Raw genomic sequence first — 14,785 nt, forward strand, 5'->3', positions numbered from 1 at the left:
CCCGGCACACGCACAGCTCCGGTTTACCGGTTCATCCGCGGGACCGGGACGCGGGAATCCCGTTGGGCGGGGGGCGGTGCCCGGCGCGGCCGCCAGGGGGCGCTACCGGGAGGGGCGTGTCCATGAGGCGGGGTGGGAAGGGGGCGTGTTCTATAGGGGCGGGGCGCGCGAGGGGGTGTGGCCGATAGGGGCGGGGCGGACACCAGGGGCGGGGCGGGGCCGACACGTCCGCCGGGCGAGCGGCGGGGCCGGGCCGGGCGCTGCGGCGCCATGAAGGAGTGCGAGTACCGGCAGATCCCGCCCGGGGTAGCGGCACCGGGTACACTCACCTCCCCGCCTCCCGCGGCCGCCGGCCCGGAGCGGCCCGGAGCGGCCCGGCGGCCCCGGCGGAAGTGGGAGGTGTTCCCGGGCCGTAACCGCTTCTACTGCGGCGGGCGGCTGATGCTGGCGCGGCACAGCGGGGTGTTCGCGCTCACCCTCGGCCTCATCCTGCTCACCAGCGGCCTCTTCTTCGCCTTCGAGTGAGTCCGCGCTGCCGGGCCGGGGGCTGCGGGGCTCTGGGGTGTCCCCTCCATCTGCTAGGGGTCCCTTTGGTGTCCCCCCCGGGATCAGGGACTAATAGGGTCTGTCCCTCGGGTCGTTCCCCACGGGGCTCTCTGAGCAGCTCGGGTCTCCCCCTTGAAGCTCCCCCTTTTTGGGAGAGCTCCATCCCACCTACACCCTCTTGGTGGGCTGGGGGACACCACTCTCACCCCATGGGAGCCCCAGTGTTCCTTCCTTCTTCCCCCTAAGGCATTCCAGCCCCCAGTCCCACACTGCGGATGGTCACTGATTTCCCTTGGCCTGTCGGGGGGGTTGGAGGGGTGGGCAGGGGCAAACCTGCACCTCGTTTGCTCAGTCTGCCCCAGGAGGGGTTTAACATCCTCCCAGGTTCTCCTCCTGGTCTCTAGATACCTCCCAGCCTCCCCTCTTGCTACCAAGAACTGGTCCAGAATTGCAGACAGGAGCCCCCTGACGCTGATGGATTTGGTCCGTAGCAGCAGCAGGAGCAGCAGTTCTGTTAAAGATGCCCGATAAATGGCGAAACCGTTTGGGGTCCCACCTTGAGGGTCTGTGCTGGAGCGAGAAGTGGGACCTGCGTCCATGCCAGCCCCCTTTCCTTTTGGAAAGCCGGTCCTGGGAAGCTCCCGCACCCCAAGGGAGCCCAGAGCTCCCCGTTACATCCTGCGCTGCCCGGAGGAGCTGGGGAAGGCGCTCCCTTGGTGCTGACACGGCGGCGGTTCTGCTCTCCTGCCTCCGTGTTTCTCAGGAGGCACCGAGCTTGTTTTCCCCGCGACGCGGGGGGGTCACGGCTGCCTTCGCATCCCGGCGTTATCTCTGCCAGCCTCCCAGTAAAGCTGCCCGCGCCTGCAGGGAGATGAAGGTATTTGATGGGATTAGAGGTTCTGAGAAGGAGCTGAAAGGGGCCGGCAGCTGCGGGAGGCAGGGAGGGCATCCCGGCACAACAGCTCCGCTCTTAGCGTCATCCGTGCCTCTCTGCCAGCTTTCCTGCCGGATCGGGGCTCATGGGCAGCACCAGCACAGTAAGGGCTTTGTACGGGGCCAAGCAGAGGACATCTGCTCTCCCCTCCCTCCTTGCATCATCACTCTTTCTTCATTGAACATGCCCTGGGGCTTTCCAAATTGTTATTTTAGCCATGTGCTTCTGTTGCACGGGTTTACAGTTTGCTGGATGGACAGCAAATACATCTCGCCTGTGTCTACCGCTCACGGTTTTTTAATGCGATTTCTCGTTGCCTGACAAGAACAAGTGGCATCTAGAGACTCCCCCAGGAAAGGGGCAGCAATAAACTCACATTTTGGAGGCTTTTCTGTCCCTCTGTCAAGGAGGCGATGGAGGGGCCGGGCAGCAGCGCGGGGCTGAAGGGGTTTTGTTGCTTTGTCCCGGACAGCTGAGCTTGGCGGTTGAAACAAAAGTTGCTTAATCCTCTCAAACTGCGGCGCAGACATCAGGGCTCAGGCCGCTCGTCCGTCTGCGCTCGACTCCGGGGGCTTATCGGGGCTTATAATAGCAAATCCCTCTGCGGAGCGAGGGCCGGGAGGGGATCCGGCAAAGTCCGCTGTCACCTGTCACGGAGCGGCCCTGGTGCGGGGTGTGATTGTGCTGGTCCCCGTCTGTGGAAGAGCAGCCCCAGGTTGTAGCAGAGCGAGCCCGGGAGCAGCAGCGTCTGCCGAGGTGCCTGGTGACAGCGCTGGGACGTGTCCCCAGCCGCACCGCGAAGGGCACACGGGTCACCCAGGGACAGCAGAGCTGAATCAAAGCCAGGTTCCCCCTTGGCTTCACGCGTTGGAGCGAACGGGATCGCGGTCTCGCCGGTTCGGATCCCTGTGTGTGTTCCGGCGCTGTTGTTGTACAAGGCGATGGGGCTTGGGGCAGCTGGCGGGTTTTTGAAACGCGATTCTGGGTCTCGGGAAGGGTGGATTGTGTGCAGGAGCCGGTGCTGCCGACTTTGTGCTGAACACCCTGCCCTCCCCGTGCCGCTCTGGTGTCCTTTGGGCTGGATCTGGCTGTTCCAGAGCTTCAGCGCTTCAGCCCGCCCTCCCGTGATCATCCACAGCTCGTGGTGTCCCAGCTGGTGGCCAGTTCTGCAGCCATGGCTGGTGACAGTGTGGATTTCTTTTCTTTTAACAGCTGCCCCTTCCTTGCCAGTCACCTCACCTTGGCCATCCCCATCATCGCCGCCGTCCTCTTCTTCTTCGTCATCAGCTGCCTGCTCCAGACCAGCTTCAGAGACCCGGGAATCCTGCCCAGGGCCACCCCCAGCGAGGCCGCGGACCTGGAAAAGCGGATCGGTGAGATTTCTGTTCCCTCTCCTGGGTTTGGCCGGGGGGTGTGTGTCTGTAACACATATTTTGGGCTCAGTCTCTGTAGAAAAGGCCGGAGTATCAGATCACAAGGGAGACCTGATTGCGGCCTTTCCGGACTTAAAAGGGGCCGATAAGAAAGATGGGGACAGACTTTTGAGCAGGGGCTGTTGTGACAGGACAAGGGGTGATGGTTTAAACTGAAGGAGGGAGATTCAGGCTGGACATGAGGAAGGAATTGTTGCCCTGAGGATGGTGAGAGCCTGGCCCAGGTTGGCCAGAGAGGGGGTAGATGAACCATCCCTGGAGACATCCCAGGCCAGGCTGGACGGGGCTCTGAGCACCCTGAGCTGGTGAAGATGTCCCTGTCATGGCAGGGTGGGGATAAGGTGACATTTGAAGGTCCCTTCAACCCACAGCATTCCACGACTCTTTACTGTACTGGTTTCTGACAGCACACTAGTGTCTGTCCCCATCACAAAGTGCCACGTCACGCTGTTGCGGTGGTGGCCAGGACGGTGTGGCAGCGGGATGTGTGGACCTTTTAGATGTGAGCTGTAGTAACAAATGGTTTGGCAGAGCTAACGTGAGGCAGCTTGGATCCATCCCACTGAAGGCAGTTCCATGGCAGTAATTCTGCATCTGACTAAAAAATGGTTTTAAAATCTCCTCAGAGCAGTTATCCGCGTTTCTATTTATAAATGCCTAGAGCAGTAATCTGACTGCAGATGCTGCCTGATGTGCCAGCTGTTACTGTTAATATAATCCGCTTATTATCCTCTTAGCATGCTCACTGTTACATCTCTATTTCCCAAGACTTCCTCAGAGCTAGAAAGGTGCTTTTCTACGAGTGACTAAAAGGAATAACCACCAAAATTGCCAACGTGCTGCAGAGTTTTTGCAGCTCACGCTTTTACTGAGCAGAGAAACACCCTCCAGCTGCCATCCCCAGTGAGTAATCAAGTGCTAGAACACAGGGGTGCAGCTCCAGCGTCCCTAAAAATCCTCAATTTTGACCTTGGAGAGGAGGAATCCTCTTGTGCTACTAATGCTGGAAATATGCCCGGAGCAGTTGAGACCCGCTCGCTGTGCTCGTGGTTGATGGAAATCCACCCCTTGAGCCTGGTGATGCTGGTTGTGGGTGGCTGAGTCGTGTTCTGGCAGCGGCACTTCAACCCGAGCTATTCTGCGATGCTGTGATACGAGGGTTTGGGTCTGACGGTCCCTCCCTGGCCTCGCAGACAGCATGGGCACCTCCACCTACCGCCCGCCGGCGCGCACCATGGAGGTGGTCATCAACAAGTACGTGGTGAAGCTCAAGTACTGCTACACCTGCAAAATGTTCCGCCCCCCGCGCACCTCTCACTGCAGCGTCTGCGACAACTGCGTCGGTGAGTCCGGAAAGGGGAGCGCTGCTGCTGCCCCGTGTGTGTGTGTCCCATCCCACGCCAGGCTGAGCAACCTGAGCTGGTGACGATGTCCCCGCTCATGGCAGGGGTGGAACTGGGGGAGCTGGGGACGCCGCTCCAACCCAAACTGTGATTCTAAGCGTGGGAGCTGTGCGTTTGGGGATAGCGGGGGGTGGTCATGACTCCTCCTTATGCTGGCACAACTCTTGGAAGGCATTCGGGGCCGTGTTTGGATGGGAGCCGTCTGGGGTGCAGACATGTGACGGGTTTCGTTTGCTCTGGTGTCCTGTGGGACAGTCACCGCAGTCCTGTTAGTCTGAAACGCGGCCCTTTCATTAGAAGGCGGTCGGGAGCGCTTCTAGATCTGTTGTACCTGCCCCAGGTTCCCAGGCAGTTTCTGTGGTTTTAGAGGCGTATCTGTGTAACTTTGAAAACTATTTTCTGCCCCGAAGAAGGTGGCGGGAGCTGACGGGCACAAAGGGAGCGGCGGTGCTGCGCACACCCGGCGCTGCTGCCTACCGGAAAAACCGCTGCACTTGCCCCTTTCTCTCTCAGTTTTAATAATGGTCGATGTCACAAGGCTGGTATTTATGCCGGGTTTAGCCTTTGAGGATAAAAAAAGGCATGTGGGCAGGTGGCAGGGCAAGTCCTTGCGAACGTGCCACTGCAGAGAGGTTCTGGTCTGGGGGTGGGTGGTGGAAGCTCCATGTGTAGCCCATGGTTTTGGGAGGCTCATTTCGCGCTGTGATGGGGCGCGAGGTGTCAGGAACCCTCACCTTGTCCCTTTTGTTCCAGAGAGGTTCGACCACCACTGCCCCTGGGTGGGCAACTGTGTGGGGAAGCGCAACTATCGCTACTTCTACGCCTTCATCCTCTCCCTCTCCTTCCTCACCGCCTTCATCTTCGCCTGCGTCGTCACCCACCTCACTCTGCGTAAGTCGCGGCAGCGCTGGGTCAGAGCCTGGGGATGGTCTGGGTGGTTTACACCGGGCTTTTTGGGGCAGGTTGCCTGAGAAAAAGGAGGTTTTGGGCTGCAGGGAACCACAAATCCACCCGCACCTCACTGCGGAGAGAGCTGGTGGCCGGCTTGTCCCCCAGAGCAAACGAGCTGGTGGGAGCATCCGCTCTTAACCTGGTGGGGAAGGTGATTTTGCCCATCAGCCCCAAATCTCCTGGATCTTTGTGTCTTCACGGGCATTCCTGCAAGGCTACAGGCTGCAGGCATTTCTCAGGCAGACCCACACGGCCCATGGGTGGCCGGGGGTGCGCGGCTGCCTGACGGGACGTCGTGCCGTGTCCTGTTTCGCTTTGCAGGCTCTCAGAGAGACGGATTCCTCACCACGCTGAAGACGACGCCCGCGAGATATCCTTCTGGTGCCGGCGGCTGCTCGGAACGTTGAGCACCGAGAGGCGCAACGAGCCCTTCGCAGGCCCACCCTGCGTGCTTGCCACAGTTCACTTTAGTCCCTGAGCTACCTGGTTGGGGTGGGCAGGCGTCTCTTGAGCCGCCGGCTGCTAACGTGGCCAAACGGGGAGGACTTTTAGTGCAGCACCAGGGACTAAGAGTGGGTGACAAACCTGTTTCCCAGTTTACAGACCGTGCCTGTGGAACAGCACAGGGAATGGGAAGTTTGCTGGGTTGGACTAGATGGGTTCTGAAGGTCCATTCAACCCAACAGCACAGACTCAGAAGCCCTCTGCCTCTCCTCGCAGGGTGACTCTGTTCTTTATGACTTCCTTGACTCTTTATTTCACTGTGCTGGAACTGGTGATCTGTTTTTTCTCAGTCTGGTCTATTTTGGGCCTCTCAGGTTTTCACACTTATTTAGTCGCCTCCAACCTGACAACAAATGAAGATGTAAGTACCTGGATGTTTGTCCTTCTGCAGGGGTGGTTCTGGTCCTTCTAAGGTAGAAGTGGGGGGGTCAGGGCATCCTTGGCTGTGGTATCTCAGTAACGCTGCCTGCATTGCCTGCAATGTTCCACTGCAAAGCATTTCCGAGGCTGTAGTTTTGGGTGGCTGAGGGGGGGAAGCAGCAGGACCACGCGACACGTCGTGCTTGGCCATGTCAGGCTGTGGGCGTCACACGCTGCGATGTTAGAAACGTCACGTGCGTGTTTTTTCCAGTCTGTATGTGGCCTCGCTTTTAAAATTAGGAGCTCCGAGATTAAAAGGAAAAGAGGGTTGGCCCTAGAGATTTATTTGGGTGTTAACCTGGAACATGGGTGATCTTAATTCAGCACCCCACCTAACCACAGGTTTCCTCTGAGACCCCGGGCAAGTCCCTTTGTCTCTATCAGTTCCTCATGTCTAATAGGCAAATAATGTACAGACGTGTCCTGATGAGCTTTGCCTTAAAGTCTGGGGCGTGTGCAGACTGCGAGGGCCAAACGGGTGCCCTGAGCGGGGCAGATGTACGGAAAAGCAGGATCTGTCTGATCCTCAGAATCAACATTCACCCTTTGGCTAGAAGTGCCTGTAATCCTGGCTGGAAGCTTCCAGCACTGCACAAGGCAGGTTTGCATCCCTTTTTTGCCTTTTTTCCCCTCCCTTTCCCTCTCCATCTCTCTGTTACGCTCAGAGGTGTTGGCAGAGACACACAGCCCGTGTCAGCGAAGCGAACGGAGGTTCCGCGAGCACCAAGCGTGTGGCCCGTGGCCTCTCCGGCTGCGTTGCCCACGTTGCCAACCTTGTGCTGCAACTGCGGAGGGGAAGTTAAAATCAAAACAAAAGGAGGAAACGGGGCGGTGAATGGTTCGCTGCAGCCAGCGGCCTGAGACCGGTGACAGCATCTGCCCACCCGTGTGCCCGCGCTTGGTGCGAGCGGGTTTCGAATCAGAGTCCCGGCAGCAGCTGCTCAGGGTGGGGACGGATGAGGCCGTTTCCTCCGGTCGCAGCGCGGTTTGGGAATCCCCTCGCTGGTTGGAGCCCGGGAGGGACCATGGGCCAGAGCTCTGAGCTTTCAGCCTCATAGAGAATGAGGAGGAGGTGGTGATGAAGATGGGAACACGGACAAGCTGCCGTGCGGTGTGGGTGGACGCAGCTTTGGGGCTCCGCAGCTGCAAGGTTGGACCTTGGCGGAGGCAAGAGCAGCAGGGGAATGGTTTTAAACTAAAGGAGGGAGATTCAGGCTGGACATGAGGAGGAATTGTTGCCCTGAGGGTGGTGAGAGCCTGGCCCAGGTTGGCCAGAGAGGGGGTAGATGAACCATCCCTGGAGACATCCCAGGCCAGGCTGGACGGGGCTCTGAGCACCCTGAGCTGGTGAAGATGTCCCTGCTCATGGCAGGGGGGACACTGGGGGGCTGGGGAGGTCCAGCCCAAACCATCCTGTGATTCTATATCACTGTCTCCTCTGGCTGCCGTTCTGCAGTGTCCTGCTTGTCAAAGCGAAGAGAGGGAGGACATTTGCAGTAAGACAAAACCTTCCACCTCCTGAGCAAGGGTTTGAACCAAGTGCTTATCGTGTAATTAGCTGCTGTCATGTCTTTCCTGTCTTAATCTGCGTGTATCCTTTCCCTTCCAGATCAAAGGGTCCTGGTCAAATAAGAGGGGCTCAGAGTTTGCCAATCCCTACAGCCATAAAAGCGTCCTCACAAACTGCTGTGCGGTGCTGTGCGGACCCTTCCACCCCAGGTGAGAGCCTCTGAGCCCCACGGCATTGGGAATCACGTCCTGCTCTGTGAGAGGGGCCTTGCAAAGGGCAGATTTACCACGATTTGGGGGAGACTGTGTCAGCACAAACACATCAGCTCCCACAATGATGGGGAAACAGTTTTGCAGTCTCTGCAGAGAGCAGCTGGAGAAATGTCTTAAGAGATAGAATTGTTGCTTCCCCTGCGTTTGAGCTCAACCAGTTCGGGTCACTTTTGATTGTTTCGAGGATATAAGATAAGACACATCCTGCGGTTGAATGAGGGGAGAGTGATGGCACCAAAGGGCTCAGCAACAGAAGAAATTGTTCCTAAATCCAACCTCAACCTCCCCTGGTGCAACTTGAGGCCGTTTCCTCTGCACCTGACGCTTGTTCCTGGGGAGCAGAGCCCGACCGCCCTGGCTCCAAGCTCCTTTCAGGCAGTTCAGAGATCAGAAGGTCTCCCCTCATGATTAAATGCTCAATAACACCGCTCCTGAATGCTCCTACCTGCAGCACGGGATTATTTCTCGCTGCTGTGTCACCAGAGGGTGCAATTGGGCAGAGTCGGGCCGGTGTCCCCTTGCCCTGTGCTGCAGGAATTCGGGACCTTCCCGCCGGCTTGGAGCCCTCAGCCTGTCCCAGGGCGCGCGGGGATCCTGCAGACGAGTTTATTCACTGGATCCCATTTGGATTTAGTGGAGTGTTGGCAGGGAGGGTGTCCGAGGCTGCACAGCTGGAGTCGGGTGTGTTCCACATCTGGCCCTGAAGCACCCCAAGCTTTTTGTTGGATTCGGAGGCGCTGGAATACCCAGCACCTGGTAATTTGTCAGCTCAGGGAGCCAAACTGTGTGCTGGGAGGTTGTGGCAAGAGAAGAGCGTTTTACTCCGATTCTCTCCTCATTCGTGCTGTTTTCCTGTTGTAAAGCCCCTTTGCCAGTTCCCACTGTGGGTTTGTGGTGACCCAGAGCCTGAACTGCCCGCAGGCTCTTTGGTGGCTGGTGTGGTAAGGCTGCGGTTTGTCTGCTGGGCCGGGAGCTGTTGTGTGTTACCAGCACCCCCGCGATGCTTCGCTCACGGGACAGCCCTCCCTGTGAGCTCCCGTGGGGTCTTCATTCCCTAACCCCCCTCCCCGTGCGCCCTTCCCTCTCTCTTTTCCAGCTTGATAGACAGGAGAGGGTTTATCCAGCCAGACGTCGGGACCCCGTCCAGTCCGAAGAGCGAAATCCCATCCTTCGGAGCCAAACCCGACACCAGCATGGTAGGCAGCATTCCCTAGCCCCGTGCTGCCGCGCCTGCGCCTCGCTCAGCGGTACCGGTACCGGTACCGTTCCCTCCGACCACCTCCCAGCCTCGGGACAGCCCTGTCATGCAGAGCTGCCAAAGACCCAGTCGAGCCATGCGTTGCCTTTGTTTTTGTTCCTATTTTTTTATAATTAATTTATTATTTTTTGTTTATTTGTTCCACTGTGATGTGACCGGTCTGGGATTTGAACTGACAGAGCGTGGCAGCATGCAAGACCCTCACATGTGCAGAAAATGGGGGGTTCCTTCTGCACCGGGGAAGAAAATAGGTCTGAGGAGCCCCCAGAGTATCCGCTCCAGGGGTCACTGTGATTCCTGCCCAGAACAGACCGGCAAATGGTTCCTTCTCTGAGCTGGGCTGTCGCCCCTCGTCCTCAGGGCTAGTGGAGGTGTAAGCTGTTCCCTGGTGTCCCCGGTATCTGTGAACACCTCCCGCTCCTCTGTGCCAACGCGGGGGCTCCGTTCTGTCTCTCCTGGCCGGGCTCTCACCTCGGAGCAGCTTTTCTTCTCCAGAAGCTGCTGTGCCTCTGCAAGTCAGGGCTGTTCGGCTGGGGGGACTCTGGCTCCCAGCATAGATGTCTCAGCTCCTGTTTTTTTGGCTGGTCACTGGGGGGGTGCTAAAGAACTCGTGGTGTTTTGGCCCTGCCGGTCAGCAAGAGAACATTTTGCAGCAAGGACATGAGTTAGGGTGACCCTCCTGTTAACGGGGAAGAAGAAACACAGTGTTCTGCGGCACTCGTCACAAGATGCTGCTTGGCACGGGTACAGCTGTAAGGTTTGGGCAGCTCAGCTTGCCAGCAAAACCCGGTTCTGTCCTGGCTGTAGGACACCGAAGGGCACCAGAACAGCGGGTGCAATCCTGCGGCTCGCACCCTTCCCGGGTGGAGCTTTGCGGAGGAGGCGGAGAGCGGGTGCTGGTTGCCGATAACCTCCCGTTGCGCTCTGGTTGGGGTTTGGCCGGCAGCCGAGCGCAGGGCTGTCCCTGAGCATCGCTCGGGGCCTGCAGGGCCGGGACAACCCTGTGCACCGACACCGCAGCGCGGAGACCAGTCACAGCCCTATCAGCAATACTTGAATCGCGTTATTAAAAGCTGCTGGATATTTTTGCACAATTTGTAGAATGTTTTTCCCCTACGTAGAACATTTTATACTCGGTGCAGGTAGCGTTGTGCATGTTGGCACCAGGCTTGCGGCGGTTTGTGTTGAGCTGCCTGGTTAGGTTTCTGTGGGTCAGACACATATCTTAACCTCAGGCAGAGGCAGCACACGTACGGGGGGCTGCCTGTCCCCACCAAAGTCCCCAGCGTTGTGTCACTGCGGGTGACTGTACCAGCCCACACGCAGCTCCAGAGACCTCGCTGCTTGTTTGCTTGGTTTTCCCCCCCCGGGAAGAGCCCAGATGAGAACACAGCAGCGGAGGCCGCTGAATTTCCACCGGACCCTGCCAGCCCTGCAGCTTCGTGCCATCTCATGGGCTTTAGCATCTGGAGCGGCCACCATGCCCTTCCATCCCCCTTCTCCCGCAGGGATGTCCCCAGGGGGCTTGTCCGGTCCTCCAGGAGCCCCGAGGGGAGAGGGTCTGGTGCTGGGGAGTGAGGAGCAGCATGGGGGGTGTTATCAGGGGCCAAACTCCGTCCTGTTTTTATTTAAACCAGTTTCCTTTTGTTACTCAACATAATAAAATTATATTTTTAAAGAGTTAACTGCTTGGATTATTATTTGATGTCTTTCAGACAGAAGAGGGCAGGTGTGTGGGTGTTTAACGTCTCTCAGGTGCCAGCTGGACTCTATAGGCTACAAGGGATGCTCAGCAGCAATTGCTGTTGCTGTGACTTGCTGGAGCAAAGGGGTTTTTCTGTCCCGTGTGTCCAGGCTGGACAGGGTCTCATCCCTTTCCACAGAACCCGTCTCCCCAGCATCCTTTCCGCAGCCACTCGGTGCAGCCACCGCGATCTGCGGTCCCGTCCCTGCCCCAGCCGTCCCGGCAGATGTCGAGGTGCATAATCTCTGGTGTCTTCCCCAGGAGGACGCCTGCCAGGACTTTGCCATTTCCTGCACAGCCTGACGGGATCCGTCCCCTCCGCGGACGTTAGCCCTGCTTTCTGAGGGTTAGCTGGTAAGAAAGCGCTTTCTTCTCCCCCATCATCCACTCGAGCGACCCATCTCATCTCCACTGCATGAGCCCGCCGAGCCCATCGCCCTCCAGCTGTGCGGACATCGTGTGCCACATCCATCCATCCCACCCGCATCCCGCCGGCGCGAGGGGTTTTGGTGCCTCGGTGCGTGGCTGAGGGGTTGTCCAGAGCCGTGGCGAGAAGAAAGGGATGGTGACCCCATCCCCTGGGGCTCGGTGCAGGACGGAGCCGCCCAGTCTGCGTGTGCGTGTGCATGGTCCTGCTTGGAAACGTTGTCACTGGGGGTTGTGGAGCCCAGGGCCTGTGGATGGCACAGTGTTGGTGTTTGTGCATGGCGGTGCTGCTGTGATGGGCTCGGAGGAAACCGCCTTTAGTGTTTGGAGCAAGCCATGGCCCAAACAGCGGGAACCTGCAAGTGATTTCTGAACCCAGCCCTGACCCCCTCTGTGGTTCAGGGTTCCCTCCGTCTGCCTCTGCCTGTTTCCTCTCTGTAACACCAGCTTCCTCTGACGTGCCAGTGACCATGGGAAGTTCCTTCCGAAGCACGTTGTGGCCAAGTCCTGCTTCACTTGTGGGCACAGAGCTGCCCCTTTCCCTCCCAGCATCTCCCCACCAGCTCCGCCTGCTCCTGCCTCTGCAGCAGCGATGAAGACACCAGCACCCTCCTCCATCCTGCGCTGTCCCCGGGCGCTCCGTGCTGCTCCTCACTCCTATTTCTGGAACTAACCCTCTCTTTTTCTTCCTCCCCTCTCCTCTCCCTCGCTGTATCTCCCTCCCTGGCAGGATGCAGCCCTCTGCCCCTCGCAGACGCCCTGTGGGGAGCCGGGACACCGCGGGGACCAGCCGGGGCCACAGCCATGACCACAGCCATGACCACAGCCATGACCACCACGAGTGCCTCCGCTCGCCAGGGCTGCGCGGCGGCGGCGCCTCCTTCCCTCCCTCCCGCCGCCAGAGAGGGGCCAAGGCGGCCGCGCACAAGGAAAAGCTTTTCCAACCCCGCCGCGGGAGCCGGGACGGCCATCCCGTGGGTTCCGAGCTCCAAGCCATACCAGCCGTCCCACCCGCCTGCAATAACCACAGCTCCTGCTGCCTCCGCCGCTGGACGGACTCCCCCTATCGCCAGCCTGACCCCAGCCAGGGTGTCCCCGCTCCCCGAGGCGCTGAGGGCAGCGGTCAGCGCTCCAGTGGGGTTTCCATTTACAGCCGAGCCGGTGGCGTTAACACCCCTGACCCCAGCAGCCTCTCTCTGAGCACGTCCATGTGTCGGACTCTCCTCTGCGGGTGGGAGTTAGTGCATGGTCAGAGTTTACCTTGGAAAACCCCCGGCCAGCTGCTCCTTTCCTCCTTCATCTTAGCTCTAGTTTTAGGGGAAGGGGTTTCAGCCCCACAGGACCTTGACCAGGCGGGTGCTCTGGTCCCGGTGCTCCCAGTGCCCAGGCTGGGAGCTGCGCAGCCAGACCTGCCCAGTATAGAGCCCAGTAGGATTCACCATCTATTTATGCCTTTTACTTTTGTAACAGAATAAAAATTTCTCCTATTTACTGTACACCGGTGTCTGGCTGCGGCTCTGCCGGCAGAGGGGAGCTGTTCCCAAACTAAAGGAGGGAGATTCAGGCTGGACACAAGGAAGGAATTGTTGCCCTGAGGGTGGTGAGAGCCTGGCCCAGGTTGGCCAGAGAGGGGGTAGATGAACCATCCCTGGAGACATCCCAGGCCAGGCTGGACGGGGCTCTGAGCACCCTGAGCTGGTGAAGATGTCCCTGCTCATGGCAGGGGGGGCGCTGGGGAGGTCCCTCCAACCCAAACTGTTCTAAGATTCAGTGGCAGGAGATGTGTGCTCGGTTGGGCAGTATCCCCTGGGGCTGGGGCTTCACTGGGTGTCCCTTTTTATGGACAATTCCCCTTCTGGTTCTGCTCCTTGGGGCACCCACGGGTGCTCCACGGGCGATGCTGCAGCTGAGCTCCCCCTGAGGCTCTGCCCTTCACCCACCCCGCCGATTTTTCACGAAACCGGTAGAGCAGAATGTTTTTGCAGCCGCCTCTCAGCCAGTGCAACCAACATTTGGCAGCAGCTCAGCCCCTTTGGCAGCTGAGACGCCTGAGCCGAGGCTGAGCCATCGCACACCCCGGCCAAGCCCCAGTCCTGCCTGGGGGTCCCGTAGGGCCGGGGGGGGTCTCCCCATGGGGCTGTTTTGGAGCAGAGGCAACATGAGGGGATTAAACAGCCCAAATGCAGATGGGCGGGTGCAGGAGCAGCCCCAGAATCCGAAGTTCTTCACCGGGGCTGGGGCTGCAGACCCCAACCCCACCACATCCAGTTTTGCTGCCTCACCTTTTTGCAAGAGAAGGTGGTGGTTTTTGGAGGGCTGGGTACATCGGGTTTCCCGTTTATCCCCAAGCCCCACTATGGGGGCTTTTGTGCTTGGCTGAAGCTCTTAGAGGGTCTCAATGGGTCTGGCTCCCCCCAGCACCTCACCTGGGGGGCAGAGGGTGGGAGACGGGCAGCGGTTTGTGTGGAAAACACCTTTTCCCGGCTCCGCGGGGCGAAATCTGCTCCCACGGCAGATCCCGTTCATCTGGGGACAGAGCTGGAGTCGCCCGTGAGGCTCCGCACGTGGGGCGGCCCCGGGGGGACACACGGGAGGGCTGGATGTCCCTGTGCTGCTGCTGCATGTGAACCCCTCCATGGGCAGAGGGACCCCAGACCCACCACAGGCCCAGGGGCTTGGCCAGGATGGGGTGAGCAGCCCCAAATGCCCCTGGCCAAGCTGGGGATGGAGCGGCATGGAGGCTCGGGGGGGGGTGTTTTCCTGAGCCACACGTGTGTGGGAAAACCATCCACGGGTCTTTCTCGCGTCCTCTGTCCCCAGCATCCTCCACCATCCCATCCCCGGGGACCCAGGCGAGGTGGGGGATGGCAGGGATGGGGCGGCACCGAGCGCTGCTCGCAGGGATGAGTAAAGCAACGGGTCACAATGATTAAAAAGAAATGAAAAGCACCTTTTTTGCCGTGGCTGGGTGCCCGCCCACCCCGCCCGCCCCACACGGTCCCGCACGGCTCCCGACCGGACGGGGTTTGGCGCGGGCGGCACGGCCGCGGCTTCGCCAGCGCAACCGGGAGCCGCCAGCGCCCGGCGTGTGGCAACAAGCCGGAGCAGGTTGGGAGTGAAACTGCAGCGCAAGGCGAAGCCCAGATCCTAATCGGGAAGACGCGTTTCCACCTACAGAAAGCTCGCGTCAAAAATTTGTAATTTTATTTTTGTTTTAAATCCCAAATAACCCCAAACTCTTCAATTCCAGCTGAAGAGCTGAGCCCAGGTGGGACGCTGGGATGGGGCCAGCCCTGGGCTGTGGGGAGCCCCGAGCTCAGCGCGGTTGGGGGTTCCCAGCCGCCGGCCGGATCCCCACTCGCCCCCACGCTGGGTTCCTCACCA

General features: G+C 59.2%; 1 protein-coding gene across 4 annotated transcripts; it reads left to right on the top strand.

Moving 5' to 3' along the window:
• Positions 1-198: 198 nt before the first annotated feature.
• ZDHHC18 (zinc finger DHHC-type palmitoyltransferase 18) lies at positions 199-12,897 on the top strand. 4 transcript variants are annotated; one of them, XM_065041876.1, is made up of 10 exons: positions 200-521; positions 2,693-2,853; positions 4,107-4,256; positions 5,070-5,207; positions 5,589-5,637; positions 6,030-6,132; positions 7,801-7,910; positions 9,070-9,169; positions 11,237-11,329; positions 12,132-12,897. In XM_065041876.1, the coding sequence occupies exons 1-9, from the start codon at positions 271-273 to the stop codon at positions 11,276-11,278; spliced, it is 1,104 nt and encodes a 367-aa protein (XP_064897948.1). In that variant the 5' UTR covers positions 200-270; the 3' UTR covers positions 11,279-11,329; positions 12,132-12,897. The 4 variants fall into 4 exon arrangements, with proteins under 4 accessions (XP_064897949.1, XP_064897947.1, XP_064897948.1 ...); XM_065041877.1 differs by lacking the exons at positions 11,237-11,329; positions 12,132-12,897 and adding an exon at positions 10,947-11,225 and having other exon boundaries at positions 199-521; XM_065041875.1 differs by lacking the exons at positions 11,237-11,329; positions 12,132-12,897 and adding an exon at positions 9,411-10,916 and having other exon boundaries at positions 199-521.
• Positions 12,898-14,785: the final 1,888 nt, after the last annotated feature.

This window comes from Columba livia, chromosome 26 (assembly GCF_036013475.1).
Source record: "Columba livia isolate bColLiv1 breed racing homer chromosome 26, bColLiv1.pat.W.v2, whole genome shotgun sequence".
Classification (NCBI taxonomy): Eukaryota; Metazoa; Chordata; class Aves; order Columbiformes; family Columbidae; genus Columba; species Columba livia.